This window comes from Lutra lutra, chromosome 13, assembly GCF_902655055.1.
Source record: "Lutra lutra chromosome 13, mLutLut1.2, whole genome shotgun sequence".
NCBI classification, from domain to species: Eukaryota; Metazoa; Chordata; class Mammalia; order Carnivora; family Mustelidae; genus Lutra; species Lutra lutra.
The window spans coordinates 76,686,244-76,713,194 of NC_062290.1; the positions used below are offsets into that span (position 1 = coordinate 76,686,244).

Below are 26,951 nucleotides of genomic sequence, written 5' to 3' on the forward strand. Positions count from 1 at the left end.
TAATGATTATTCCCCTTTATTTTTTTGTTTTGCTAGAGGACTCCTTAATGCTGTGCCCCCTGTGTCTTCAGCTGTTGGCTTGCAGGTCATTGCTTGACAGAGACTGAGAGCAGGAACCACTCAAGTATAAAAGTCAGGTGCCTCTGCTCAGAGAGATGAAATCTTTCTCAAGTTTGAATATGAGACAGTAGAAAATTTGCTTAGTGCACACAACCTTAGATTGCGGATACCTTCTCAAGAACGCGGGAGTTGGCTTAAGCAAGGTTCATTTGTCCTTCAGAGTTCGGGTATAATTCAAATGCCAGGTGCTCTCTTACTTGCTGGTTTGGGGTCCTCAAAACCTGTCTCTGTGTTTATTACATACTTGGCTTGCTGAATTCAACACCTCTTCCAATGCCCGCTCCTCCCAAAGAATCTACTCATAAAAAGCATTAGGAGAAATGCAGACTTTACTGAATGTTTCACAGAGGAGGCGGCGGAGGAGTTTGACACAGCACATTGCTCAGCAAATGACTTCAATTTTTCTTCAGCTGTTTTGTTTTTTTGAGTCCTTCTCATCCATACCAACACTGCTGGCTTTTTTTTTTTCTTTTCTTTAGCACTTTTTCTAGTTTTTCCTCTGACAGACTTTCCTGATTTCCTATATTTTTCTTTTCCCTGCCACCTTTCTTGAGAAAAATGCAAATTTTGCTCCATTCTTTTGGATGGCAGTAAAGGGTCCCTTTTGCTTCTGAAGCAGAAACTCTGGGGTATTATACTTCAAGCTCAATGGTCCTTTTCAACAGATAAGGTGCTCCTTCCAGAAAAGATGGATGGGTATAAAGGTAGGTTGGTGTAGCTAGAGAAATTTCACAATTACCCCAATCAGGAGAGGAGGTTGCCATGGTATAGAAGTCCTCACCATGTTCAGGGGCATCATCATTTACCAACAACATTCGGGGCCCTTAATGGCCCTCCACAGAAATGGCTCCCTGAGAGGCATTTGAAGGAGGGAGCAGAGGGAGAGCATGTGAGAAAGGACAGCAGCTGGTCCCTGACCAAATGGCCACATCACCATGACCAGTGGATGCAGATGGAGTGTTTGCTGAATGCACAGCCCTTCTCTATAGGAAATGAGAGTTGTATGTTGTTGATGTGTTGTCAGTCTTAACTTGGACGGAGTCAAGCCTGGTCAGAAGGCTTTCCAAATTCCAGGAGGCCTCTTAGATTTGTATGGTCAGTTGGGCAGTCCTTTCTTTTATACATTTTAGATCCCACAGTTCACATCATTTGGGAAGGTACCCTGAACCTCCTCCCCAAATTCCGACTCCTTTCAGGTGACATGCGGCCAGATCCTACTAGTACCATCAGATTTATATGGTGTGAGGCGAGGGCCTTCCCTTTGGCTGGGGGCTTCTACCTGGAATCTGAATTTACAGGTCTGGGACAAGACATCCTGGTCTTCTGAGATGGAAGAGATTTTGGAGAGATTCAAACCCAGCCCATTCATTTTTCAGACATGGATCCAGAGTTCCAGGGAGGGGAAAGGAATAGCTCCAGGTCATACAGTGAGCCAGTTAGTGGTTGGGCCAGGGCATAAATCCAACCCTTCTGATGCCCATGTGGGGCTTTTCCCACATATTGCCTTGCTTCCCTGCTTTCTGTTTGAAAAACACTTCACTCAAACTGTTTGTTTTTTTTAAACCCTGGAGCTGTATTTTTCCAAGAGACAGAAGGAGAAGCATATTATTTAATACCCTTTGTGATTTCAGTCTTGGTCTAGAGTTTTCTTTTTGCCCAAGTGTTTGGATGGATGAAGTACTGTATGGTAGAGAGTGGCTTTCTTCCTGAAGGCCAGAAGAAATGGTTCAGTCTGAACTACTATATAAGAAGATCGACAACACATTCTCAAGGGGAAAGGTGTTTGTATCCACATACTGGAATTTATCCACCTTGATTGATATGGTGGTGTTGACCTGGAGGTACTCCAGCAAGAATTGAGAGAGATTTTGGTATATGTTTTTGGTTTGCGCTCCAGACTCACACACTGTCACCAGCGTCTGCTTTTTGACGTCTTGGTTGATGAGAAGCTCCAACTTTAGGTCAACAGAATGTTCTGGGCATTTCACGAGAAATTGTAGTTGGCAAATGATGACATACCAGCCTGGGAACTGGATTACCAGATTCCCATCCTGATATATGACTCCACGAACAATGCCATCTTTGTTCCAAGACAACTTGGATTTGTTTATATGCTTTGACACTGGAGAGAGAAGGACAAAAAGAATTACTGGGCAGATCAGAAAATGTGAAGTTTTTATTCAAGGTTTCCCATTCAAGATCTGTGTTTTCTAAAACATTGCCTGCTGTTCTAACCATCTGGAATCTCTTCCATGTTACTTATTTTAGGTGCTGCTTAATATTCAAGGCACAGGTGCAAAACTACCCCTGTTTCTCTTCTCTAATGCTTTAAGCTGGAGGGTCAAAACACATATGGAAATGGAATACTACCTCTTATAGAATTATTTTCCACTTATATATTATATTATTATATTATTATTCTGTTATTATTATAATTATTAAACATCCCCTTTTCAGACCCTGTGCTCATGGGCTATATTCCCCACAAGTTCTGGACTATCATGTTCATTCAATCAATCAATCAATCAATCAATGTTTCATCACTAAGGGGCTACTAGTTTATAGGCATTGCATCAAGTATCTGAGATAGGATAATCAGTTTTGTTCAATTAGTAACGAATTTAGGCATCAAGATATCCAGGAGAATCTCAGTCTTTTGATTTTCACAGCAAGACACATCCTTTAGCAATTCATTGTCTCATTTTTTTAATGTCTTCCTTTGGGCAGCCAAACATAATTGTGTAGACCCCGCCAGTGTTCAGTAAGGGGCTCTTCCCAGCTGGGGTTTTTAGAAAGCAGAGGATGGGCAGACTGTGTGGGCCGCTATCTTTGCGTGGAAAGCCAAGTCTCTGTGAGTCCAACAAGTGAAAATAAGCACTGATTAGGGTGCCTTTCAGAACTGGAAAGCCGGCCTTCGTTTTAATTGCCTCCATGCCTTCCCTTTAAACCTCGTTGCAATTCAACTGAAGAGTGAGAACTAATCTAGCTGCAAAATTGAATTTTTAAAATGGGCAGAATGGCTATTCAGAGAATCTTGGCCATCCTCTCCATATCTCAGCTTTCCCAGCCAAAGTGCCTCGAATTATTTCCTTTAGAAGGGGCCTCTTAGCTGAAGCATACAGCAATATGAAAATGGACTGTGTGCTGACATGTTCATTAAGTTGTCAATCAGGGGACAAGGCAAGTTCATGGTTCCCTTGTGAAGAACCTGACAGAGGTGGAGACAAAGAGCTCGCTTCTTTTCCATGAGGAAAAGTACTGTGCACTTGGCTCCAGACTTATACGTGGCTGAATAGAGAGGGGGCCCGAGGGTCCGACACAAATGCGTTTGGAGGCCAGGTTGACAACACAGAAAAGTGAAGGAAGTTTTAGAAGGCCACAGGAAGTGGCCCTCAGATGGCTAGAGTTCCTGGATTCATTACTGACCTTGGAGGTAGGCCCATGACTTCCTGAATGGAGACTTTTCCAGTACACATGAGATGTCCTCTGAGCAATTTCCTAAAAGTAAGGAGATCACACATTAAATGTCTTTCTCTGCTCTGGGTACTGGGGACACCAGTTCTTTTTCCATGACACTTGGATGGAGACAATTAGTATTCTGTTTCCACTTGGGAACCTGTTTCTCATTTTGCCATCAGATACTTTAGGGTTCTTTGGAATTGGCTGCTTCCACAAGGACTGGAAGTTGGGGGAAGGAAAGCAAAGATGACTTGAGTTCCCCTAGGTAACAGGTGCAATTCCTGTCCCTACTTACTTCACTTCACTCTTGCAGCAACTCTACGAGAGTGGTATTATTAAGTCCCTTTTACAGATGGGAAAAATTCTGGGCACCAGACAGATTAAGTATACTGTCCTGGGGCGCCTGGGTGGCTCAGTGGGTTAAGCCGCTGCCTTCGGCTCAGGTCATGATCTCAGGGTCCTGGGATCGAGTCCCGCATCGGGCTCTCTGCTCAGCAAGAAGCCTGCTTCCCTCTCTCTCTCTCTCTGCCTGCCTCTCCGTCTACTTGTGATCTCTCTCTGTCAAATAAATAAATAAATAATCTTTAAAAAGAAAAAAAAAAACATAAAAAAAAAAAGTATACTGTCCCACCTTACTCAGCCAGGCAGTGGTGGTCAGAACGAAAGTTCTGGTAGTGATTACTGCAATCCTGCCTTCGAGAGTACACCAGATACTAATCTGTGCACTTTTACATGTTTCTGCTGATCGAATTTTCCAACTAACTCTGCAAAGTGGATGTCCTGATGCCTAGATGGAGTCAATGACACAAAGTCAAGCAAGTTGGTGGTACCGTTGAGATTGATCCCCATGTCTATCTGATTCCATGAAGCCAGTTTTCTTCCTCCAAGCCATTTGCTGGACAGTGGAGATAAACACATTCTTGTACTCAATTTTAAGAGGATATAGGATTTAAGAGATCTAAGCAGGAAGCCTGCTATCTGGAGCTACCTTGGCAGGGGAAAAAGACGGTGTTTATGTCATCATGGTATTTAAGAAACAAAAATATTTTTAATATATGCACCAGTGATACTGGCTTAGGAGCTTCTTATTATAGAAATTATTTTATATGCAAAGAGCCAAGTTATACATTTCCTGCAGTGACTCATAAGTTCAACTTACTCTGGGTGAATTTCTACTTTTCTTCGGGATGTTGGTTTCCTATCTACGCAACTGGGAGGTCTAAGACCTGACATTGACATCTTTTTGATGATGTCATCAGAGTGACCATTCATTCCATCCATCAGAGACAAGGCAGCCATGGGCCTGTTGGGTTGAAGCAGCCACACCCTGATGTGTTTGCTCCCTGGATCTCTGAGTGGTATCTATTGGGCTCACAATATTCCACTTGCATCTCTGCCCCAGGGCTGAGAAAATCCCTCCCCGGCCTTCCTCACTTCCCCACAGGAGCCTTGGAGAGGTTGGAAGTTAAGCAAACAGTTCCCTCTGCTGTCTGAACTAGCTCACTGCTAGCAGTAACCGCTGCAGAAGCAGGCCTCGGTTTTGATCCTTGTCTGTCCTCCACCCATAGATGCTCTGGCCCAAAGTGTCTTCTTGGTGATGAGGGCTGGTAGACCAGTTGCCATTTTTTGATACCATCTCTTTACCTGGCATTCTTGTCCTGTCTACTTCAGCCACAGCCCACGCTCTTGAGGGACTAGATTCAGGGATACAACCTGGGGCAGGGGGTGGGGCTCATTTTCTAATGCACTGTGAGAGCTGTTAAGAGAGGTCATCCCTAGCCAGCCTCCCCTTTTTAGGGATGTGGAACATAGAGTCAGAAAACATTGCAGCAAAGGCAAATGTGGCCTTATCTCTTTTCTGCTGGGAGTCCCTTAGGGACTTCGCTATGCCTGCTGGATCTGGGCCAGATCCTCCATAGAAGTTCACGGTTCCTAGTGTTCTGTCCCTCCTGCATTCTCTAGTCTCACTCCATCTTCCCTCCTTCCCTTGTACTCCTGATCCCTACAGCAGTAGCAATAATGCAGACAACAAAAAATAGCTAACACAGACTGAGTGATGGCCATTTTCTGGGTTCTCTGGTAAGTATGCTACATTTGATCTTTCACTTAATTCTTATAGCCACCCCATGAGAAGGGTACTACAGTGATTTCTTTCTTTCTTTCTTTTTTAATGGATGCACATAGATTTTTAAAAAATTATTATCAACATATAATGTATTATTTGTTTCAGGGGTACTGGTCTGTGATTCATCAGTCTTACACAATTCACAGCACTCACCATAGCACATACCCTCCCCAATGTCCATCACCCAGCCACCCCATCCCTCCCATCCCCCATTCCAGTGACTTCTGTCTTGTACATAAGGAAACCGAGAGTTTCAAAGGTTAATGATATGTTCACATTTGCACAGCTCATCAGTGGGAGAGTGAGGTTCAAACCCAGGTTGTCTGACTTGAATGGCCCGGGTCGATTGTTGACGACTATACTGGTGTTTGGGGACACCATGGCCCTCAAACATGCATATTGATTTGCCTCTCCACCTGGAAACCCCCCTTTACTGGGAAAGTTATTCCTTATTTAAAGCATGGCCTCGAAGTCATCTCTGACCTTCCCTCTGTTTGCCTATTTGCTTCCTCCATTAGACTATGAACCCTCAGAGCAGAGACAACTATTTCTATATCCCCACTGCTCAGCCCAGAAGATGCTCTGTAAATGTTTATTGAATTGAATCATCTCTTCTCTCCCTCTTACTTCCCTCTGTGGACGTCAGCTGCGTTCTGGCATGAGTGAGGCTAAATGGGGATGCTTAGTTTGCCTTTCCCCTTGGGCTGGAATAACACCTTGCCTCATTCCCTCGTAGTTCTTCAGATTAGCATAGATTAAATGGGAGGAGAGGACTCATGCCCTAGGTTGAGGCCAACACGTGATGCTAAGACCAGGTCGTGCTCATTGGCTGGAGGGCCCCCTCACATCATGTCACTTGTGGTGGCATCTGTCAGGTGACTTCCATAGACAGGCAGGTGGCCAGAGAAGGACAAGCCTGGGCTTGCCTCTCACACATGCAGGTTTTGTTTTTCCTTTCCCCTTTGGTCTCCGTATGTTTGGTTGGTTGACCTCAGCTGTAATTCTGAGAAACCCAAGGATGGAAAAAAAAAAAAAGAACAAGCCTCATTCTGAAGCATTCGCATTTCCTGAAGTCAAATGGCAAGGTGTATTTTAGTTTTTCTTTAAGAATCTTTTCAAGCAAAAAGTGGTTTCAAGCAACAGGAAAAAAAACAGGTAACCCTCTCCACGAATGGTGTTGCTGAAGCTTCCTGAGAGCAGGAGGCTGGGAAAGGGGACACTGGAGGAGCTATTGGTGGAAGGGGGCGGCTGCATGTGGAGAGGAGCCCAGAGGAGGGCATGGCTGTTGGCGATTCACATCTGACAGACTGTCAGCAGGAAGGAGGTGCAGCCTGCTCCGTGGGGCCCAGACACCAAGGCTTTATGTGGAGGTTTGAAGAGATGAAGCACTTGGTTCCTGACTAGCATTGCCCTTGTCCCCATTTCTTAGATGAGGCAATAGGAAGACCTTCTCTAAGACACACATCACACTGTAAATCACAGGGCTGGCCGCTCAACTCTTTGACCAGTTAGTGCTATTCAGAGCTGTGCTGGGCTGTTTTGAGGGTCATTTCACCAGCCATGTGTCACCCTCTAGGTCCGTGATACAACTTTCTCTTTCGTTTATGAAAACAGGAAGGAGTGATTTGTAAATAGGTGGTGGGACCTGCACAGGAAGCCTGTGATGTGCCTGGCATTTTTGAATGCTGGGAGCATGGGCAGCAAAACATCTCCTTTCCCAGCTGAGTGTGCTGTCTAGAGGGGTTTAGTTGGAAGAACTTACCACTCAGCGTGGGATAATGAGAAATGTTTGCAAGTCATGGCTGAGTTGGTGGCCTGGGATTTAGAATCTAGGAATCTTCCCTCTCTTCCTAGTGTCCTTAGCTAGATGAAGAGCAGTGTGGATTTGATGGCCTAGAAGGGCCCTTCTAGTTTATTCTAGTGGGCTGTGTAGCCTCAACTGTACGTGGTCAGGCTTGCTGCAGCAGGGGGAATGTCAGTCCCAGTTCCAACAGTCTGTCCTTGTGGGCATGTTGCTCTAACCCATCTAGGAGACTCTCTTCACATACTTAAATCTCCAGACACCCACAGTGGTAGAACAGAATGTTTTAGGTCTGGGGTCAATTTAAGTTATGAACAGGCTGGTTCTGTAAGGCTTTGCATGGCTGGTAGAAATGGAAGTTCCTGGAGAGGTTACCCAGTCCAGGCTTGGTAAACATATAACCTATGTGCTCTTCAATGTTACCCCCATGGCGGGCTTGTCCTAGGTCATCCCATGAATTAGTGACAGAAGTAGGACCAGAGCCTGGACATGTTACCCCTTCTATGGAGCATTCCTTCTTTCAAACAACTTAAGTGCTCTGTGAATTTCTCTGAGGACCAAGGCCTTTAGATGGGCAAGATTTATAAGCCCAGACTTGGCCTTCTCTAGGATCATGGAACTTTTCTGGGAATTGTTTGGAAGCCTGGAGAGAAGCATGTGTCAATAAAATCCTCTTGGCCACTTTTACAGAAGAGAGAGCTAGAGAGAGAGAGAGATGTTGCCTAGGATGCTTGAAAAGACCATGTTCTAAGGGCACTTGGATGGTTCAGTCAGTTAAGCAGCTGCCTTCGCCTCAGGTCATGATCTCAGAATCCTGAGAAGGAGCCCTGCATCGGGTTCCCTGCTCAGTGGGGAGTCTGCTTCTCCCTCTGCAAAACCTCCCATTCCTGCGTTCATGCTCTTTCTCTCAAATAAAATCTTAAAAAGATAAGAAAAGACCATTTTCTAGGAAGCAGCATAATGGCAACCTGAAGACTGGACACTGCCTTGGAATCTTAAAATGTTAGACTTGAAAGGGCTGTTTGACACAAACTTAACCAAGACCGTGTTCTATGAGTGGGGACATTAAGCCCAGAGGAACTGATGGTCTGGCTCAAGATGGTTTCAGAGGACTAAGAGTCTCCTGATTCTTAGTCCGGCCGGGGCTCTGTCCTCCAGTTAGTCCTTCCACAGAGGAGGAAGGGTTAAATGTAGGAAGAAGTGGGTTTGCAGCCACCATGCACACTGGGCTGAAAACTGAGGAGACAGCTGGAGGTGCTGGGAAAAGATGGCTAATGAGCCTTCTGGACTCCCTCTCGCAGATGAATGCCAGCAGGTGATTTTAGGACCACGTGCTGAACCCTGCCAAATCATAAGTCATCAGCCTTGACTGGGCTTCCATCAAGATTCAGCAATGCCCAGAGTGGCAAAACAAACCAGGCCAATCATTCCGGCCAGACAGTATGTGGTCTGAGTGCCAGGCACCTTCCAAGCAAATATTCAGACAAGACAAGACAGAGTGCATCTGGGCTGGTCAAGGTTTTTAGCTGTTACTTCCCCTTAAGGATCCTCAGTTACTGCATCTATAAAGGTGGTTGATAATACTCAACCCAAATGAATGCTTGTTGCAAAGACACCATGAATGTAAAGTGTCCAGTGTAGCATGTAGCTTAGAGGAGACATTCAGGAAACGGTAGTCCCTTCCTCCTCTACTCCTCTTGACCTTGTTAGACAATTAACTATGCCCCTCAGCAGAGTGAGCTGGCTGATGAAACGCTCATTAAAGCAAAGCTCATGGCATTATCTGATGGACTGAAGTTTCTCAACTAAGCACATAAATGTTTGAGGCCATCTGATGGCTTCCAGATGAGTGTGTAGAATGTTCCTTCCATCTGTTGAAAATATTTTAAGCCTTCCAAGAAGGAGAGGAATTACCCTAATGATGGCATCTACCAAGGTCTTGGCAGTCCCTTCCTCTGGCAGGATATCCAGGAGAGTCCCAACAGTGACATCTAGGGGGAAAGTCTCTCCAGTAGAATTTATCAGTAGAATTTGAATCAAAGGGAATCCTTAACCTAAGGGTCATTTCAGCAGGCTTCAACTAGACCATTTCCTCGATGCCTCAAAGCCAACTAGTGATAGAAGGACTCCAAGATGGGTTATTTGTTCAACAAAGCACAATGAGGTGACTTGGGATTTACAAACAGCACTTGGGGAATAGTCATCCCCACATGCTCAGTGTTAAGCACAGAGAAAGTGACCAGTAGATACAAATGGCAGTCAAGCTGGAATTCGTTTGAATTTCTTGGCAGTTTTTAGAATTTTAGAGTCTTTTCAGTTGTGAGCTGTTGTAGTTTGTAAGATCAACCTATCTGACCACGCGACTTAAGCTAAATGCAGGTGGCATTAATATTATTGGGGGGTAGTTATGAGGCATATAAAGTGTGTAATCCAAAAGGTAAAGTGAATCTGAAGTCACATGGTGAAATCTGCTAACATCTTAAATATCTTTTTAAAAAACACCTCCTAGCTATTCTAGATGCAAAGGTATGACAGTGCACTTGGGAAGTTAGGCTTAGGATTGAACAAGCTTGGCTTCCCATTCCCCCTCTGCTACTTTACTAAGTTGTGTGGCTTTGCATAAGTCACTCAGCCTCTTTAGGATAGTAACAATCTGCCTTGAAGAATTGCTGGAAGGTCAGATGAGATCATGCATAGCTATGAGCCCTGTGCCCACCACCCAAAGGACTCCAGGTGATGGCTGGCTCCTGCCCCCTGGTGCAGGACTTGTGTTGCTGAGCTGGTAGAAGTTCAGGCCAACACAGGTGGTGACCAGAGAGCTTGGGAGAAATGTATCATCCTACCTTCCCTCTCTCCATCCCTTTCTCCCTCCATCCCCCCTTTCTCCTCCTACCTTTTTTTCTCTCCCCCTTCCTTCCCTGAAGTATTGGAAAGATGGGGATTTCTTCTAGATTCTACAGATTCTTCTGTAATCCGTATGTGCTAAGCTTGAATACAAATTTTAATGTTTCCCAGTGATCCAAATGTTTTTTCCTCTCCTCTCCTCTTGTCTCTGGACCCCTCTCCTGTCCTCCCCCACCTCTCCTCTCTCTTCCCCCTTGGCTTTCCTTGGCAGTAGGGGGTGGGGATGACAGTACAGATTGCTCTAACACTCTGGATGGCCTCTGCAGGACTCCATTCCCCTTCATTCTGAGCAGCCCTTTTTCTAGTTTATTTCTTGCGGAGAGATTCCTGACTCCTGTTAGCTCTGCCTTAAGGAAAAGTCAGTAGAAGAGTGCGTTTTGTGTTTAAAGTAAATGGAGAAGCAAATAGGCTCTTTAAAGCCTGTGACTCTCTGAAAAGCAATGTGTCCCCTGAGCAGAAGTACCCCCTCATGCTGTGAAAAGTTAAAAAAAAAAAAAAAAAGGCTCACCACAACGGATGAATTGGGCAATCGTGAACCAGATCATTCTATGTGGTAGACGTGAGGCAGGTCTCTGCTGTTTGCAGTGGTTCTGGGGATGGGGGAGGCTGCTGCTTCTCTGCCTGCCTCTTCCGCCCTCAGTGTGGCATCCTGGTGGGGACGGGACAGCAGGGGTAGCTGGGGAACCTGAGCAGCGGTCCTCCGCGGATCAGTTTCATTGCCTTCAAAGGCAGTTTTTATTGTCTGTGAGCGGGAAGGTTCACCAGGCACAATGAAAAGCAAGCCTTACTTGATCTCTTTTAATGCCCACATTTTCTTTTTTAGCAGAGGGGGTGGGGAGGACGGTAATCTGCCAAGCCACGTAAAAATTGTCCATTGTTAGAACTGTGAAATACACCATTTGTTTAATTCCAGGAATGTCAGCCTCAAAACAAAATCCATGCCAGGCTCAGGTCATCTGGCTGGTTCTCCTCACTCTTGACATTTTAGACAACAGGACATTCCAGGCCCCTGAGAGGGAACATGCCAACATGCCATTCGAGTCCCAGGACCGGAATGCAGGTATTCCAAAGTTCGACCTTGTTCTCTGTCTTTGTTCCTGTCTCCTGCTGGGTACTGGATTCAGGAGAAAGTTTGCAGAGGAGGGAAGGGAATTGGTCTATTCACTGGTTCCCCTTCCTCAGGGCCTCCAGGAACCTGTGGAGAGGGGGCACCCCGTGGCACAGGAAAGGCTGACTTCTTCTAACTGGAGGCTGTGGGGAGCGAAAGATCTCCCAGCCTCATGATGCCTTAGCCGCAAAGCGAGGGTTTCAATTCTCAGCTTCCAAATTCCCTACGTGGACTGTTTATGACCCCTACTGCTGCAGAACTCCATAACAAGAAAACAAACAGCTGTGGGAACAGGTGATGAGGAAGCCATAGTGTTGGAAGGGTGCCCAGCCCCGGGGAACCAACTGGTACGGGTATTGGAAGGAAGCACAGGGTGTTGTCCTAAGCACCTGTCAATACAATCCTGGATAAGCTAAGAGGGAATGGGGCAAGACCTCCTAGTAGGCTGACTCCCTACTAGCTGTGTAATCTCAGGCAAGTCAGTCAAGGTGGCCAAAACCATTTTATGAAATAAATGTCGAGCTTGTGGGGTGGGGGGTGGGGAATGAAAATGGGGAAGAAAAAAGAGGTAGAAGGAGGGTGGGTTAATACGCAGGACGGAGGGCTGAGTGCCCATGGGGAAAGCTGTCCTTTGAGAAATTCCCGGTGGCTGGAGGAGCAGAGGTCTTACAAGAACAGAAGGCTCTAGTACTCCATTTGCATCATCCCTGGGATGGAAGACACTGCCCTACCAACTCCGCCAAGTACCCTGAATCCTATGGCAAACTTGGCTTTAGCAAAGGTGGGGTGCTGTTGGAGCTCTGGGGGAAATCAAGGCAAAGGGCCTGCGTTCTGTGATTTGGGCAAATATGCCGCATAACATAAGCACCTGTGAGATTCAAAATGTGGCAGAAGAGGAAAATTAGAGTAAGAAGTGAGGAGAAGAAGGCCAGCTGCCCAGGGCTCTCCCTGGAGGCCGACCTTGGTTGCTCGCCCTGTGTGGGATGGGACAGAGTCATTTTATTTGGGCATGGAAGAAGAGAGTGGACTCTGTGTCCAAGGGGCATGGGCTCAGCCAGGCGGCAAATGAAGGTCATGTTTGCCGCCCCTTGTCACCCTCATGGTGGCTCGGGGCGGGGAGGGGGTCCTTATTAATTCCATTTTCTAGATGAGAGGAGAAGATGTGGGGCAAGGGTCTCCTCCCTGCAGTCCTCCTGGCCCACAGTCCCTACTGAACCCTCAGAATGGTCCACTGTGCCCTAAGCACTGTGGAATGAGTGTGACGTGGCAGTCTGCCAGTCACCAGGCTCCTGGCTGGTCTGCAGAGCTTGTGCTGGTTCGAAGAAATCCTTCCATGACAAAACAGGCTGGTTTTTCTGTGGTTATCGTGCAGCCAAGTGTCGTCCTGTGTTAGGGTAACTTCGTGCGTGTACATGGGCCTGCCTCCTGGGCTCTGGGCCGCTGCTTGCCGAGGGTGTGTGATTTGCTTCTGCTAGTGGCCAAGGGCTCCCTAAACCATACCTGGCTTCTGCCCTCGTCCACTCCAGTCACACACGATATGTGGCCCCTGGCGTCCCCTTCCCAGGGCTTTCTGGGAGATGGCTCCCCACTGCCAGGTGTCTCTCAATGGCTTTTGAAAAGGGGCAATTGCTGCTTGTGTCTGTTTAGAAGGGGCTTACTGGGGAAGGAGGCTGTGGATATAGATTCCCTCAAGACTACTGTTGGGCTTTTTTTCTTTTCTATTTACATACTGAGCAAAAGAATCGGAGGGTCATAACGTGTCAAAGCTGGAAAGCCCCTTTCATTTAATTTTAGTACACTGCTACTACGTTGCAGGTGAGGCCCAGAGAGGAGGAAGACTGGCCCAGAGAAACACAGCCAGCTGGCAGGAAAATCTGTTCCGGAGCCCTTGCTCCTTGGCAATGTTCTTTCCACCTCGCCCTAGAACTGTGTCTGCAGCTGGCCAGGTTAGGGGAAAGGTAGACGTACATTATAAATATGAGACAGTCAGGGAGCACAGCAACAGCCGGCCATGAACACTTCATGGCTGAGAAATGTCGTTCAGGGGAGAGAGAGGACTGGATTCTGATCCCTGCTCTGCCATCAGCTTCTTGGGTGACCTCAGGCAAGTGACCCTGAGGGCTTGGACCTCAGCTTCTCATCTGCGGTAGGGAAATACGACCCCCCACGTTGCTTGCTCGCATGGTCAAGGCGAAGATCAACCCAGACGAGGCACGGGAAGATCCTTGACAAAAGTTTCATAGCCCTGGTGGGGATGACGGTTAGCATTTCTAAAATCTGGCTGCAGAAACGCTGAATTGCCAACTGAGGGTTGGTTTTGGATTTGTGCGTGTTCTGATACAGTGATGGCCAAGATAAGAAAGGATTTGATGGGGGACCTAGCCCACGGCTCCTACAATTCTGGGTTTCATGGACCAGAGAAATTTACACCCAGAGGAAAATTCAGTGGCCAATGCAGAGTGGGCATCTTTTGATTTTGTCTCTTGTGCCCATTAAAACAAAACAAAATAACTCAGACAAAAAGCAAGTGAACTTAATTTGCATCTGTTTCAGCCTCATGTTGTAAAAGAAAGGGCGGTTTTATGCTTTCGGGAAGGAAGGATGTACTTTCAGAGGAAAAGAGCACCCCTTACATTAAAGTAATTGTTGGCTATGGGAAGGAGGGGCTACCTTGTCCTTCTCTTCCCCTATTTCACTCTGGGCTGGTGAACACCAGCATAGGACCAGGCCGGCAGTGGGAGTCTCTGTGCTTGGCCACCTGTGAAGGACGGACTCTGCAGGTACAGGAACGGGGATCCAGACTCTCTGGGGTCCTGTTGCCTCATCAAAACTACCCTGGTCATTGAATCGTGTTCCTGTTAAAGACTGCCCCCCTCTCTCTCTTGCTCTCTCTCTCTCTCTAAGACATGAGAAGTTCTGGTCTTAACTTGGAAGATCTGGGGGGGGGGCATGGTGGTGGGATGGTGGGAGCGGAGAAGGAAAAATGACAGTGACTCAGTGTGCCGGGATGTTTAGCAAAGCTCCGTGAGAACGTGCGTTACATGTTCTGACTCCCAAACCTGTGCTGTTTCTTAAACAGGGCTCTCAGACTCTGTCTGCTCTGTGCGTCACAGCCAGCCTCTAGCCTCTTTCTAGAAATAAAGTTGTATGGACCCACAGCTGTGCCTGCTGGTTTTCAAGGTCTAGGGTTATGCCTGTACCACAGAGGCATTATGGGAATTGAGGTCACTTGTGAAGTAACTCCAGCCAAGGTTATAGCCCATTTTTACAAGGCTGTAGTTATTAGTCTTCTTTGGAAGATCCAGAATGCCTGTGTGTTTGCGGCTTTTGCTTCTGCCGGTTAAATGTCTGTGTGATAGATAGCAGGAAAGGCCTCCTGAAGAAAACTCCCTGTGGGATGCTGTTGGTATGCGGGGCTGTGTTCAGACCCTGTGTCCCACAGATGCCCTGGTGTCTCTAGAGGGGTGCCCATCCTATCCCACCCTTTCTTTTTGACTTTTTTTCTCTGAGCTGTCCGGTTATCCAGCTGTCATGCTACCTAAGTTCTAAAGTTTATAGGGCAGACATGGGTTCATGTTCTGGGGTGGAAAAAAAAAAAAACGTTGGCTAAGAGATGGGGACATCTGGGTTCTGGCTTTGGCTCCATATGACCTTGGACATGACACTCTACTGGCTCTTACTGTTCCTTTTCTGTGTGAGGAAAACATTCACCAGATGATCTCTGGTGTTACCCTCAGTGTTAAGCTACCTCTGCCTATCCCCTCTGGGGCTCGTAGAGACAATGCATTAACTAGTGTGTGCAATGGTAGGAAAGGTAGGGGGTGAGGGAGACATTTGTTTTTACAATCCCACCTAAATTAATGCTGTTGGATACTATCAGTTACTTAATGATTACAATATGCCAGTGGCCATACCAAGCAATTTATGGATGAGATCTACTTGCCTTCTCCAATTCCTTCATGAGGTAGGTAGTATTATTCCCATTTTATAGATTAAAAAACTGAAGTTCTGAGGCAGGACAGAGAGCCAAGATTCATACCCACATTTGCCTGACTCCAGGTCTCAAGCTCTTAACACAACTCTCCTGTGCATGCCTGTCCATGTCCATGTGATGGCCTATGGCACAGGTGGAATTTTCATTAACCAGAGAGCTGCGGGCACCAGGGTATCCTACGGAGGCTGCTGGGATGAACGCAGTTACACCAGCTCAGCTCTGAACAGCCTCCGCCTTTGCCTCCATTGGCTTTTCTGCTGGGCACTGCTAGGATGCTTCTGGGGGTTAATCCACTATGATGTCATATGGATGATTTAATATACATCTACTCCCAATTCCAAGGTCTTACCTCCTTTAAGGGGGAATTTTCCTGGTGGGTTGGGAATGGAGTCCTGGAAGAGAAGAAAGGAAAAAAGAGGCAGCATGAGATCATCATCCAGTGGAAAGGACTCATCTCTTTCTTTTCCATTTTGGTTGCCCTCTAAGTGCAATGCAATTTAGAATTCATGTTCCATTTGACTCTTAAAAAAAAAATGAATTCGTTGACCCAGTTTACATAGGGCTTTCTAGTCCATTTGCTCAATAACTTGCCTGTCGGAAACGCAGTCTGAGGGTTACTATCCACATTTCACAGGTGAGGAACTAGGGGGCCGAGCACGGTGAAAGGAAAAGTTTCTGGCAGCTCCGGGGACCGGAATCTGAAACTCATCGCCCTGTCCAGGGCTTTTTGTTTTTGCTTCCACATATGATATTTTCCCCCCTTCGGTCAACAAAAGAACAAGCAACTGTGATGTATAAATATATGTGGGTTTTTTTCCATATTTGATTCATCAAACGGTGAAAGTATGCTGAAAATGTACCTGGGAAGGTACGTCTCTCCCTTTCCTGTGGTTGGAAATTCTGAATTAATTGAATGTTTATAGGCCAAGCGTTGTGACGAGACGGTAAATAATGAAATCGGGTCCCTGCCCTCAGGACCTTATTACAAATTTATATATGATTATAATATCCAAATATGTATAACTATATAACATAAATAAGCACAAAGAAATGTTATATATTTATAAATTCACATTATATTTCATATTATTTATTTTATAATAAACATAAATATACAGAGAGATATGTATAAAGATATGTAAGGGGTTGATAGAAGTAGATTGTCTTCTGAAGGGGGGCTTCCTGGGCTGGGGACTGGAGGGACTGATAGGGAGGTCTTGTTGCGGTGCTCTGAGCAAGAAGGCAATAGAAGCAGATGGGTACAATTCTTCACCCTTCACAAATCCCTCAAACACGGACGTCCTCACCCCTAGCCTCCCTCCCCTTCTCCCCACCTCAGCCATGGAGCTGCACTTCAGGTGTCTTGCCAATACAGAATAAAGTATCTTATTTCTCTTTTGACTTGTCTAGGTTGGGGTCATGTGTAATTCACTGGACTGAAATACTAATAAAGACCTAGAGAGGGTGTGACACTGATACGAATGAAAATCACTCCCACATCCAGAGCAAGAAGTTAGCATCTGTGCACATCTTACTTCCTTAGAATTCTGTCTGAACACCTAGGACCATCTGGAGTTTCCCTTATATTCCACCATTTCCCTGGGGGCTCTGTCCTTTGCCTTCCACTGATGGCTCATTTTCTGATAAATGGATCCCTCCTCCAGCCCAAGTGTGTTGTAATGAACCGAGGAAGTCTCCCGAAGGCAAAGCCTTGGCATACCCCTGCCGTGCAGATGGCAGAAGTCAGTATTAACTTTTGGCCTTCAGTTTTTCAGAGCAAAAGAAGTGAACTTGGCTTGGACACTCCTTCCCTCTTGGCTCTAATAGTCTATGATTTTATTGCTTTAGCTGAAAGCTCTTAAACTGAGTAGTAACACCGTGCATTTGTGGTCTCTCAACTGTGCCTGTAGTTCATAGGAAAACCTGACATCACCAAATTCCCCTCCATGTTGCCTCTGTGAGACTGCGAAGAGCGTTTCGAAATCTAACGAGCAGCAAGCGTACTACCGAGCATGATCATCAATTAGTGTCATGTGCAAATGCACGAAGAAAAGCATCTATGTTTAAATGTGGTGCTAAGATGGTTGAATTCGTGGAACCCCCAGGAAAGTGTCCAGGGAGAGTGAGAGGAGGCTGGCACAATCGAAGCACTGGGACCATCCCAGGCTCCACGAGCCACCCCGGAAATACCAGGAAGTCAGACATTCAGCACCTGTCAAACGAGCACCTGGTCTGGTGTGTGCCAGGAACTATGTTAGTTACGGAAGACATCCTGTGGATTTTATGGCTTAGTCATTAAAGCCGTCATTTAAGATATACAAATAAATATAAAAATTGAATTGCAAGTTGAGGCAAGGACAACAAAGGAAGAGAGCCTTTCAAGATAACCCTTCGCAAACTTAACGCATATACGCCGATCACCCAGGGAGGCGGTTAGAACGCAAATTCTGATTCAGCTGGTTTAGCTGGAGCCTGAGAGTCTGTATTTCTGACAAGCTGTCTGGTGTCACTGAGGCTCCTGGCCCACGGAACACAATTTGTGTACGTGGCAAATTTGTAAGAGATAATATCTGGGAGGGGGATCTCACTTCTATGGGGGTCAGAGGAGGCCTCTGTTGGTTATTGGAGGGCTTCCTGGTTTGCCAACTTTAGGCGGGAGCATGTGAGAAACAATTTATCTTAGTACAAGGGCACAGGGCATCCAAGACATAAATGTGATTATTCCTGTTTTAGAGAGCTCCTGGGATGAGGTGCCAGAGCTCCTCTGGCTGCCTCTGATAGAAAAGATCAGGGAAGCAGAGCCAGAGAGGGACCTAGACATCATTCAGTCCATCAGGCTAATTTAACAGAAGAGGAACTCGAGACACTCATGAGTCAGTGGCAGATCTCGGATTCAAATTCTCTTCAAATTCTCCCTCTCATCTCATAGATAGATGCTAGCTTCAGGAGGCCAAGGTTGGTGATGCTCATTCTCCCCTCCCTTTAACAATCCTTGCATTTGGAGGTAGAAGGGCAGGGTGTAAAGAGATGGTGACTTTTACAGTTTGCTGGGAGTTGTTTATACCCAAGGCACTATGTAGTGCTATCCATCAACTGCTCTTTGGCAAGGTGCTTCTCAGTCCTAGCATTCTCTCCCAAATCTTGCCTGGGGATCTGGGTCCTGGCTGGGGAAATGTGGACCATCTTGCTCAATGACTTGTCTTTGTGGTCAGTGGCACTTAGGCTAGACACAGACACAAGCTAATGGACCCTCTCAGGCTGTCATTCTCAGCTCCCACTAAGTAGCTCAGGAAACTTCATCTCCATGGTTAAGAACCAGCTACACTTCCTTTACTGTACCTCTTTCATTTCAGACTCCAGGTGTCTGATGGGTATTTCCAACAGTGTTTCTGTGGATGGAGGGAGGAACCCTCACATTTAAACTATTTGTCCCCAGGTGGAATGACTCAGTTGCAATCATGTTCCCTGCCCAGGACTCTGTTTTCCTCTTCCTTTTTGTTACTGTAATTAGAAGGCTAATCATCCTTCCCTCATATAAAGTACTGAGAAGTGCTCGAAATGATAGCTATTTTGGTTACTCTCTTGATCCTCATGATGTGCTTAATTTGCCCCAATACCTTGAAAAGCTCATTTCTTTTACAGAGCAGTGCTGTGCAGAAATCAGATACCAAGTGTGCTCTGGATCCAAATGTCCTTTGAAACTGAAAATGGTCCAAGGCAACCAACATTTGGAATATGCCAGGGCAATTACATATCCCCTTCTTTGCTGGCTTCATATTGTCTTTTAAGGTGGGTCATGGAGATTTGGGGCCAGGAACGTTTCCCTTACTTTCAAGCTAGCATGAGGAAGCCCTCCACAAGGCTGCTTAGTCCTCCAAGGATAAATGCTTTCCATGCATCATTTCACTTGGTCTTTACCCCAAGAGTTTGTGACTGATGAAGTCTTAGAAATTTCAGAAGGTTCTACAAATGGTGGATAGCAGGGAAAAGATTCACATCAAGTGTGTTGAATTGGAAGGCAATGCTCTTCAATGCCATGCTATACTGCCTTGCTCGAGTAGGGCAGGATGGAGCTGCGGCAGAAAATTCTCCCATGACTCAATGAGAAAGTAGATGGAGGTCATAGAAAATCCTCAAGAGAAGAGATTTTTTTTTTTCTGCCTTGGTTTTGGTATGGTTAATCCAGGAGGAAACTAGAACAGAGTGGCTTGAAGCAGTGCTTTTCCCACTAGGGATCTTGTTAAAAGATCCAGTAGGTCTGGGATGGACCCTCTAGGTTTTTCATTTCTAATAAGCTTTTAGATGATGCCAATGCTGCTGGGCCACGCACCACACTTTGAATGGCAAGGGCTTAAAGACATTACTCATTAGGCCATAGAACACCTGAGGTCTTCCTTCCCTCAAGGAATTGGGAGCGGGGGTTGCCTACAGGCTGGGCTCATACATGGGTTTAAGAAATCTTCTTCTTGAGGGTATCATGCTTAGCGAAATTAGTCAATCGGAGAAAGACAACTATCATATGATCTCCCTGATATGAGGGAGTGGAGATGCAACATGGGGGGTTAAGGGGGTAGGAGAAGAATAAATGTAACAAGATGGGATTGGGAGGGAGACAAACCATAAGTGACTCTTAATCTCACAAAACAAACTGAGGGTTGATGGGGGGAGGGGGGTTGGGAGAGGAGGGGTGGGGTTATGGATATTGGGGAGGGTATGTGCTATGGTGAGTGCTGTGAAGTGTGTAAACCTGGCGTTTTGCAGACCTGTACCCCTGGGGATAAAAATATATATTTATAAAAAATAAAATTTAAAATGCCAAAAAAAAAAAAAGAAATATTCTTCTTACTCTCCTGATGGACATAGCATCCTACTCTCTTACCTACCTTCTTGCCAGCTATCTCTGCTTCCTGCTCTTCCCATGTGCAGTCTGGGCTGACTTCTGTTCTGGTTCTGCCACTCCTTTCCTGACACTTGGATTTGCCTGCTTCTGGGCTGTGCCTCTGCTCACTCTTCTGCCTCACCTGGAAAGCCCTGCCCCAGCTCCACCTGCCACTGTCCTTCCAACAGAGAGCTCTTCTCTACTGAAGAATAGCAGTTAATAAATGCAGAAAGAATGATAGGCTTAGGCAATCATCATTCTCCGACCCTTGGCTCATTCCCCGATTCAGACAAGGATCGTGCCCAAACTGTGGAATGGAAGATATTTATATGTCTTTTAAGTACTACCCCATAGATTACTTATTAGTAAGAAAGACAAAAGTGTTCACCAGCAGTCACCACCTTAATCAAGGAACCATATATCATCACCAATAATGGGATAACCCGACATATGCCCCTAGGTGCTATAATAATATGTAACATTACCTATGTACTATTCTTGCCCCCAAAATTTCATCTGAATATAATCATGATGAATATGAAGCCAAATCCAAAACTTGGCCAATTCTATAAGCACAGTGACCCGGACCCTTTGAAAAAGTCAACGTCCTGAGAAACAAACAACAAAGGGCAGAGGAAATTGCTAAATGATTGCTTCTCAAACTTTAGTGTGCAAGGAGTCACCCAGGGAGTTTATTAAAGGGCAGATTTTTATTCATTTGGTCTAGATTTGGGGCTGGGTTTCTGCATTTCCGACAAGCTCCCAGGACCACCTATTGAATAGCAACGTTATAGCTTGAAAATGACATAACCAAATGTGGTGTGTGCCTGGAGGATGAATTCAGGATCCCCAATCAAGACAAGGCACAACAGCTGTAGAAGATATTTTTGGACAAGTAGGGGGCATTGATATATGGACTATGCATTATTATTAGATGGAACCACTGAATTGACATTGACTCCCTTGGCCGTGATAATGGCCTTGCAGTAAGGAGGAGATGAGTGCTGAGACAGGTGCAGGTAAAAGGCCACGCCATCTGCACCTTACTGTCATTCACATAAAAAGAGCACAAATAGAGCAAATGTTAACCCAGTCAATTTAGGTGAAAGATTATATGGGTGTTTACCATCCTGTTTTCTATTGGCTTCAAAATTTTCAAAATAAAACTTCAGGCGTAAGACATCCTTCTAATTCTTGGAGGAGGCTCAGCTTCTGTTCTATTTCTTCTGCAAGCCCCGTCCTCATCCCAAGAAGAAATTCTTCCTCCCCCTCCCACTGATGGCATTCTGTGCCATTCTGCTCTGAACTCAAGGTCTTGGGTATTTGGGCCTTACTTTGAGAATCGTCAGAAAACGGGGGTCCTGCTCTGTCCATGTGGGTCCTCCCTTCCTACCCTAGCAAAAGGCTTGCTCCTGAGAAAACTTTCTGTGATTTTCTTTTCTTTTTTTTTTTTTTTTAATTGATAAATTGAATGCACTGTAGAGAATAGTGTGGGTAGAAAGAAGCATCATGGGGCATTTCAACTCACCCCTACATTGTCTTTGAAGGTTGAAGCAAACCCAAAATCCATATCACCACCACCAACAATTTCTATGCCTAACCGAACGCTCAGTCCACTTTTGATGGGGATGTAGAGTGGCACTGGAAGGATATGTTTGTTTTCTTTTGTTTTTAAAGGCATTTTCTTTACTTACAAAGGGAAGGAGGCAGCTGCTTTCTCTTTTTAGAAAGGGTCTTCTTAAAAACCTAATGATCCTGAACTCTCGCTCTAACATTTTGGAATGTAAACAAATCTTTTCAGGGACTGATAAACCCAGTCCCTAGGTTTATAGAATTGGCTCTTAGACTGAAGACCTTAGAGCCTCTTGAAATTATGCCTCTACCACCAGCTTTGCAGCCTATCTCCTTGTATAACCCCTCCTTTCTGGACAAGATAAGCCACATTTCATTATTTTTCATTTGCTTTGCTGTACAAATTGTGGGAAGTTTCATCCTGATGCATATGCATGTACTCTCTTGGGCTTACTTAATAGCAGATCAGTTTTCTGTCTTTCCATATGGTTGTGAAGAGGTGTCTCTTTGTTGGTAGGACTTTTGCTGACTCGAGAGTATATTGGTACAATCTCTTGTATTGACGATATTTACTGAGGTGAAAAATACACATTCTATTCCCCTCACTAGGAATTCTTCCTACAGATATACTTGCAGATGTGCACAGTGGGTAAAACTTCTAGAGAAAAATAGAAGTATCCTTCATTAGGCACAGACAAAATAAGTTATGAAGCAGTCGTATAACAGAATACTTTCTGACCCTCCCAAAGAATGAGACAAACTTTCATGCATTGTCATGCAAGGGTCTCCAAGATACACTGTCATCTCAATACAGCAAGGTGCAAAATTATGAGTCTAATAGAACAGCATGTTATGCTATCTATTTGCAGACACACTTATTTCTGGAAGGACGTGGGAGAGTCTGTTCATGGTGGTCATCTCACGGAAGAGGGATTGGTGGTTGGGTGGGCATGGTGTGATTGAGTTTTAGTTTCTTTTCCCATGTTTACTGTTTACTTTTCTTAAACCATATGAATATAATATTTTATAATAAATATACCGGCTTCAATATAAATTAAGAAAAACTACCACAGGGACTCTAAAGACCTTACTAGACAAATAGTTCTATAAGAAACACAAAAGCGGGAATTTTGGTGGCTTTTTTCAAGCTCTATCCCCATTGCTTGGAATGATGTCCCACACACAGAAGATGCCCAATAAATATCTGAGTTTGAAACCTAAGTTTCTTCTTTGTGTCTCCCAAGGAATTTGACCTTGGAGTCTTTTGGTCTTTAGGCCAATCTCAAGGTAATCTTTGTTGGTTTTTCTACATTCTCTGTGTCTTCTCTTCTCCATCACTTTTTCACACTTATCCATTGGCCCGGAGTGCCCCCCTCCTCTAATTTGCCTTTCCCACCTGCTTTAAATTTCTCAAGCCAGTCTGGAACTCTAATCTCCAGTGAAGTGGTTCTTAAACCTGGGAAAACACCCTGTCTCCTTAATTTGTGGTGTCATGGAAACCCTATGTGGCTACCTTCCATCACTTATTATATATTATGACTGATCTTGTTTTAAATTTTGTGCTCATGTGCTTCTTACCCAGAACTGTGACTTCTTAGGCCAGTAAAACCATTCTCATGATACTGCATCCCTGCCCCTTCCAAACTAACACAGAGTGCTATGTAGTCATTGACCCATTCCATTTTTTGATAATTGGGATGTGAGTTTAAGTTTCTTGGGTCTCTCCCATTAACTTCCTTACCAGAGGTCCTGTTAGGGTCTCTCCATTTATCTAAGTTCTACCTTTCCTAGAGTCAGCCTGCATTCCCTTTTCTTGCAGGAAGCCTCCCTTGATAACTCAAGGGAATAACTCTTCTCAGCTCTTGCAGTTGTTAATGTCTGGATAATTTACTGGAAATGATGTATGTGCAAAACACTGAACACTTAATATCACAATCAGTATTACAAACCTTAGCTTTTAAGTAAGTAACTGATATCTGCCAGACTAAAGAAACCACAGCCCACCAAACCCTACAATCAGATTGTGAAGTGAATCTTTTTATATCCTAACATGAGGAGTAAGTGAAGGAAATGGATGCAGAAGATGATAAGGCTCTTGAGAGAGGAGCAGGAACGAAATTTCTAAGTGCTTCTGTGGCTGGCTGGCTGTATTAGTCAAGGGAGTGCTGTTCTCATTAAACAATCAAGCATGGTCTTGATGCCATCACTTTCTCAGGATGACTTAGTTCAAGCCCTTTCTCCTTTCTGTTCCTGATTTTCCACATATACAAAAATGGGCCAGAAGAATCTACTGTAGTTCCTTCCTGGAAAGAATGGGTTTGAATAAGGACCCTTCCAGAGCTCTCTCCGGCTTTATATTTCTTTCTTTTTTTTTTTTTTTTTAATTTATTTTCAACATAACAGTATTCATTGTTTTTTGTACCACACCCAGTGCTCCATGCAATCCGTGCCCTCTCTAATACCCACCACCTGGTTCCCCCAATCCGGCTTTATATTTCACCATCACCCCCCTTTTCCTTCCTTCCTTCCTCCCTCCCCTCTTTCTTAGCAGTTCTAGCTACAACATTTAACTAAAAAAACTTAAAGACCACTTCAATTTCTTTTCTTTGGCCATTGCTATAAAATGATATACTTCTGGTTTACTTCAAATTAGAATGATAGAAATTATCTAGCCTCTACCCCAAAAAAATGCCCTAGAATATTTTCAAGAGTATTACTCTTAGTAGCTGTAGATGAGCCCATTCAAGGATGCATTTCATAAGTTCCACTATCGAAATCAAATGCTAGTAATTCTTTTTTCTTTCACTTTTATGAAGATATGAGCCTCCAAGCTTCATTTAAATTTCAAAGCGGATGACACTTGAGAAACAGATACCAAAATCTTTTAAAGCCTTGTTCTTTTCAGCAATCCATATGGTATAAAACATTCAACCTAAGACAATGGAAGGAAAACTGGGACAAGTTCTGCAGGGTTGTAATGAAAAATGGGAGCTGGGAAGGAATAAACGGAAACATTCTCACTTTGGCAGGGCATGGAGAGGGAGTGAGTTCTCAAATTACCAATATTAACAAAAACTTTACTTCATTAAAAAATCCATGAGCAATGTATACCATCAATACGGTATTTTCTACAAAAAAGGACACTGACCGCATTCTCTGTAAACACCAATTTCCTAAAATATGAAGAAGTGCCCTCCTTCGTCTCTTCTGTTTTTGCAACAAATCGTACCATTTCCTCCAAACAAAGTAAATTTCCTGAGACCGTCTGCCTCTACAGTGGGTACCCATGATTGCTTGTCTGATTGCTTGTCCTTTTAGTATTCTGAGCAATCTCCAAGGGAACAGGTGTTAAAAGCATTTCTATGTTCTGCCTCCATGTTCTAGGTTTCTACTGACATCCTAAACTCTTCCAAACGGTGACTCAAGAGGAAGCTTTCAACTTGCCCTATAGGCTTAAATAGCTCTAAGGAGTTAAGCCTGGCCTCCTGTCTTGCTCCTTCCCTCATACATCTTGGGCACTGAAACTTAGTTCCTTGTCGTGAAAGCTCTTGGCAACGGAGGAGGCCCCAGAGATCTGAGAAATGTTCGGCCTGAGAACAGAGAACCCTGGAATCTGGTGGCAGACCTTGAAGACATGGTCCTGAGGCATGCAAATTGGTTATCAGATTTCCTTATCACTTCCTTCTTTGATACGCCTCTCTGGCCCAGCAAAATTGAAATCTTAATATCTTAATACTAATAGCTCCCCTCTCTTCTGGCCCACGTGAGTCTGGAAAGTTTTGAGATGATGGCCGAGCACACTTTTCTCTTAAAACCTAAATTATTTCAGAGCGCTGAGTTTCTGTTTTCTTTTCTCCGTCTTTCTGCATGATCTAGGTACTTCCCCCCCCCCCCTTCTCCACTAGTTTATTAATTTATTCTCAAGGCTCTCTCTCTCTGGGGAAAACTGAACAAAAATCGGAAAGGAAAGACAACCAGGAGTCCACTTACCGTCTTCTGAACTACCAACATCATGATGGTTGCCACAGCAAAGACGAGACACAGAGCCAGCGCCGTGGTGGTGAAGTAGAAATAACCACGACTGGTGGTTCCCAGGTGGCTGGCCACGGAGCCCGCTGGCACATGCATGGCTGTGTCTCGAGAAGGGGCCACTCCGGTGAGTGCTTGCTGCAGCCCTGGGTCCATTCTTATATAGTCTTCCCGCAGCACACCTTATCTCTCCTCATCAGATTCACTTCTGGGCCCATCTCTGTTCCAAGAAGGATTCTCCCCCTGCATCCTGGATCATGTGACGTGGAAAAAAACCTTCACCGGCTGCCACACGGAGACACTCTTCTCTGGGGGCGTGAGGCGAAAGGCGGCAGCAGGGGTGGGGGAGAGGCTCATTTTTCATTGCCAGGGATGAATTTGAGTGCAGACAGAGAAGGTGGTTAATGTCAGAGGGCGAGTAAGAAAATGACGGTTTCCCTACTCTGGGGAGTGTGTGTGTGTGTGTGTGTGTGTGTGTGTGTGTGTGTGTGTATGTGTGTGCACAAAGCAACTTCTGTTTCACTTAGACTCAGCCACAAAACGCCTTCCTGCTTGAGAAGCCGCACATTCTCTGTAGCGAGGCCGGCAGCTCAGAAGACCTCGGTAGAAAATGTCTCTTTGCGGGACCTCGTAGAAGCTGGGGTCCCGGGACGGGGCTAGAAGGACTCCGAAGAGTTCAGTCTGATCGTATCAGCTTATGCTGAAAACTGGAGATGCCACCAGCTCCCTGGGAAGGAAGAGCCCACAAATGTGGAGATTCATCCCAAGAGGGCAAGCCGGCGTGAGGATGAATTGTGGGGGCGAATCCAAAGAGAGCAGAAATCTGGAAACACTGATCTTTTAAAAAAAAATTCCCGCTGGCTGCACTGGGGGGTGTCAAGCGTGCAGAGAAACCTGGGTTCGCCAGCACGCTCCCAGAAAGGGGAAGGGCCTGGCGGTCGGGGTGGGTGTGGGGAAGCG

At 45.3% G+C, this 26,951-nt stretch overlaps 1 protein-coding gene across 1 annotated transcript; it reads right to left on the bottom strand.

The window, feature by feature from the left end:
• On the bottom strand, positions 1-26,450 carry TNFSF8 (TNF superfamily member 8). Its single transcript, XM_047700866.1, has 4 exons — positions 25,953-26,450; positions 15,861-15,903; positions 3,547-3,618; positions 1-2,242 (listed from the first exon to the last, which is right to left on the bottom strand). The coding sequence occupies exons 1-4, from the start codon at positions 26,145-26,147 to the stop codon at positions 1,848-1,850; spliced, it is 705 nt and encodes a 234-aa protein (XP_047556822.1). The 5' UTR covers positions 26,148-26,450; the 3' UTR covers positions 1-1,847.
• Positions 26,451-26,951: the final 501 nt, after the last annotated feature.

Coding starts and splice junctions, on each gene's coding strand:
- TNFSF8 (XM_047700866.1), bottom strand. CDS start 26,147: ATGGACCCAGGGCTGCAGCAAGCACTCACCGGAGTGGCCCCTTCTCGA. Junction 15,904..25,952: donor TGTTGGTAGTTCAGAAGACG/GTAAGTGGACTC, acceptor CTTCTCTTCCAG/GACTCCATTCCCAACCCACC. Junction 2,243..3,546: donor GTCATGGGCCTACCTCCAAG/GTCAGTAATGAA, acceptor TTCTCTCTCCAG/TGTCAAAGCATATAAACAAA.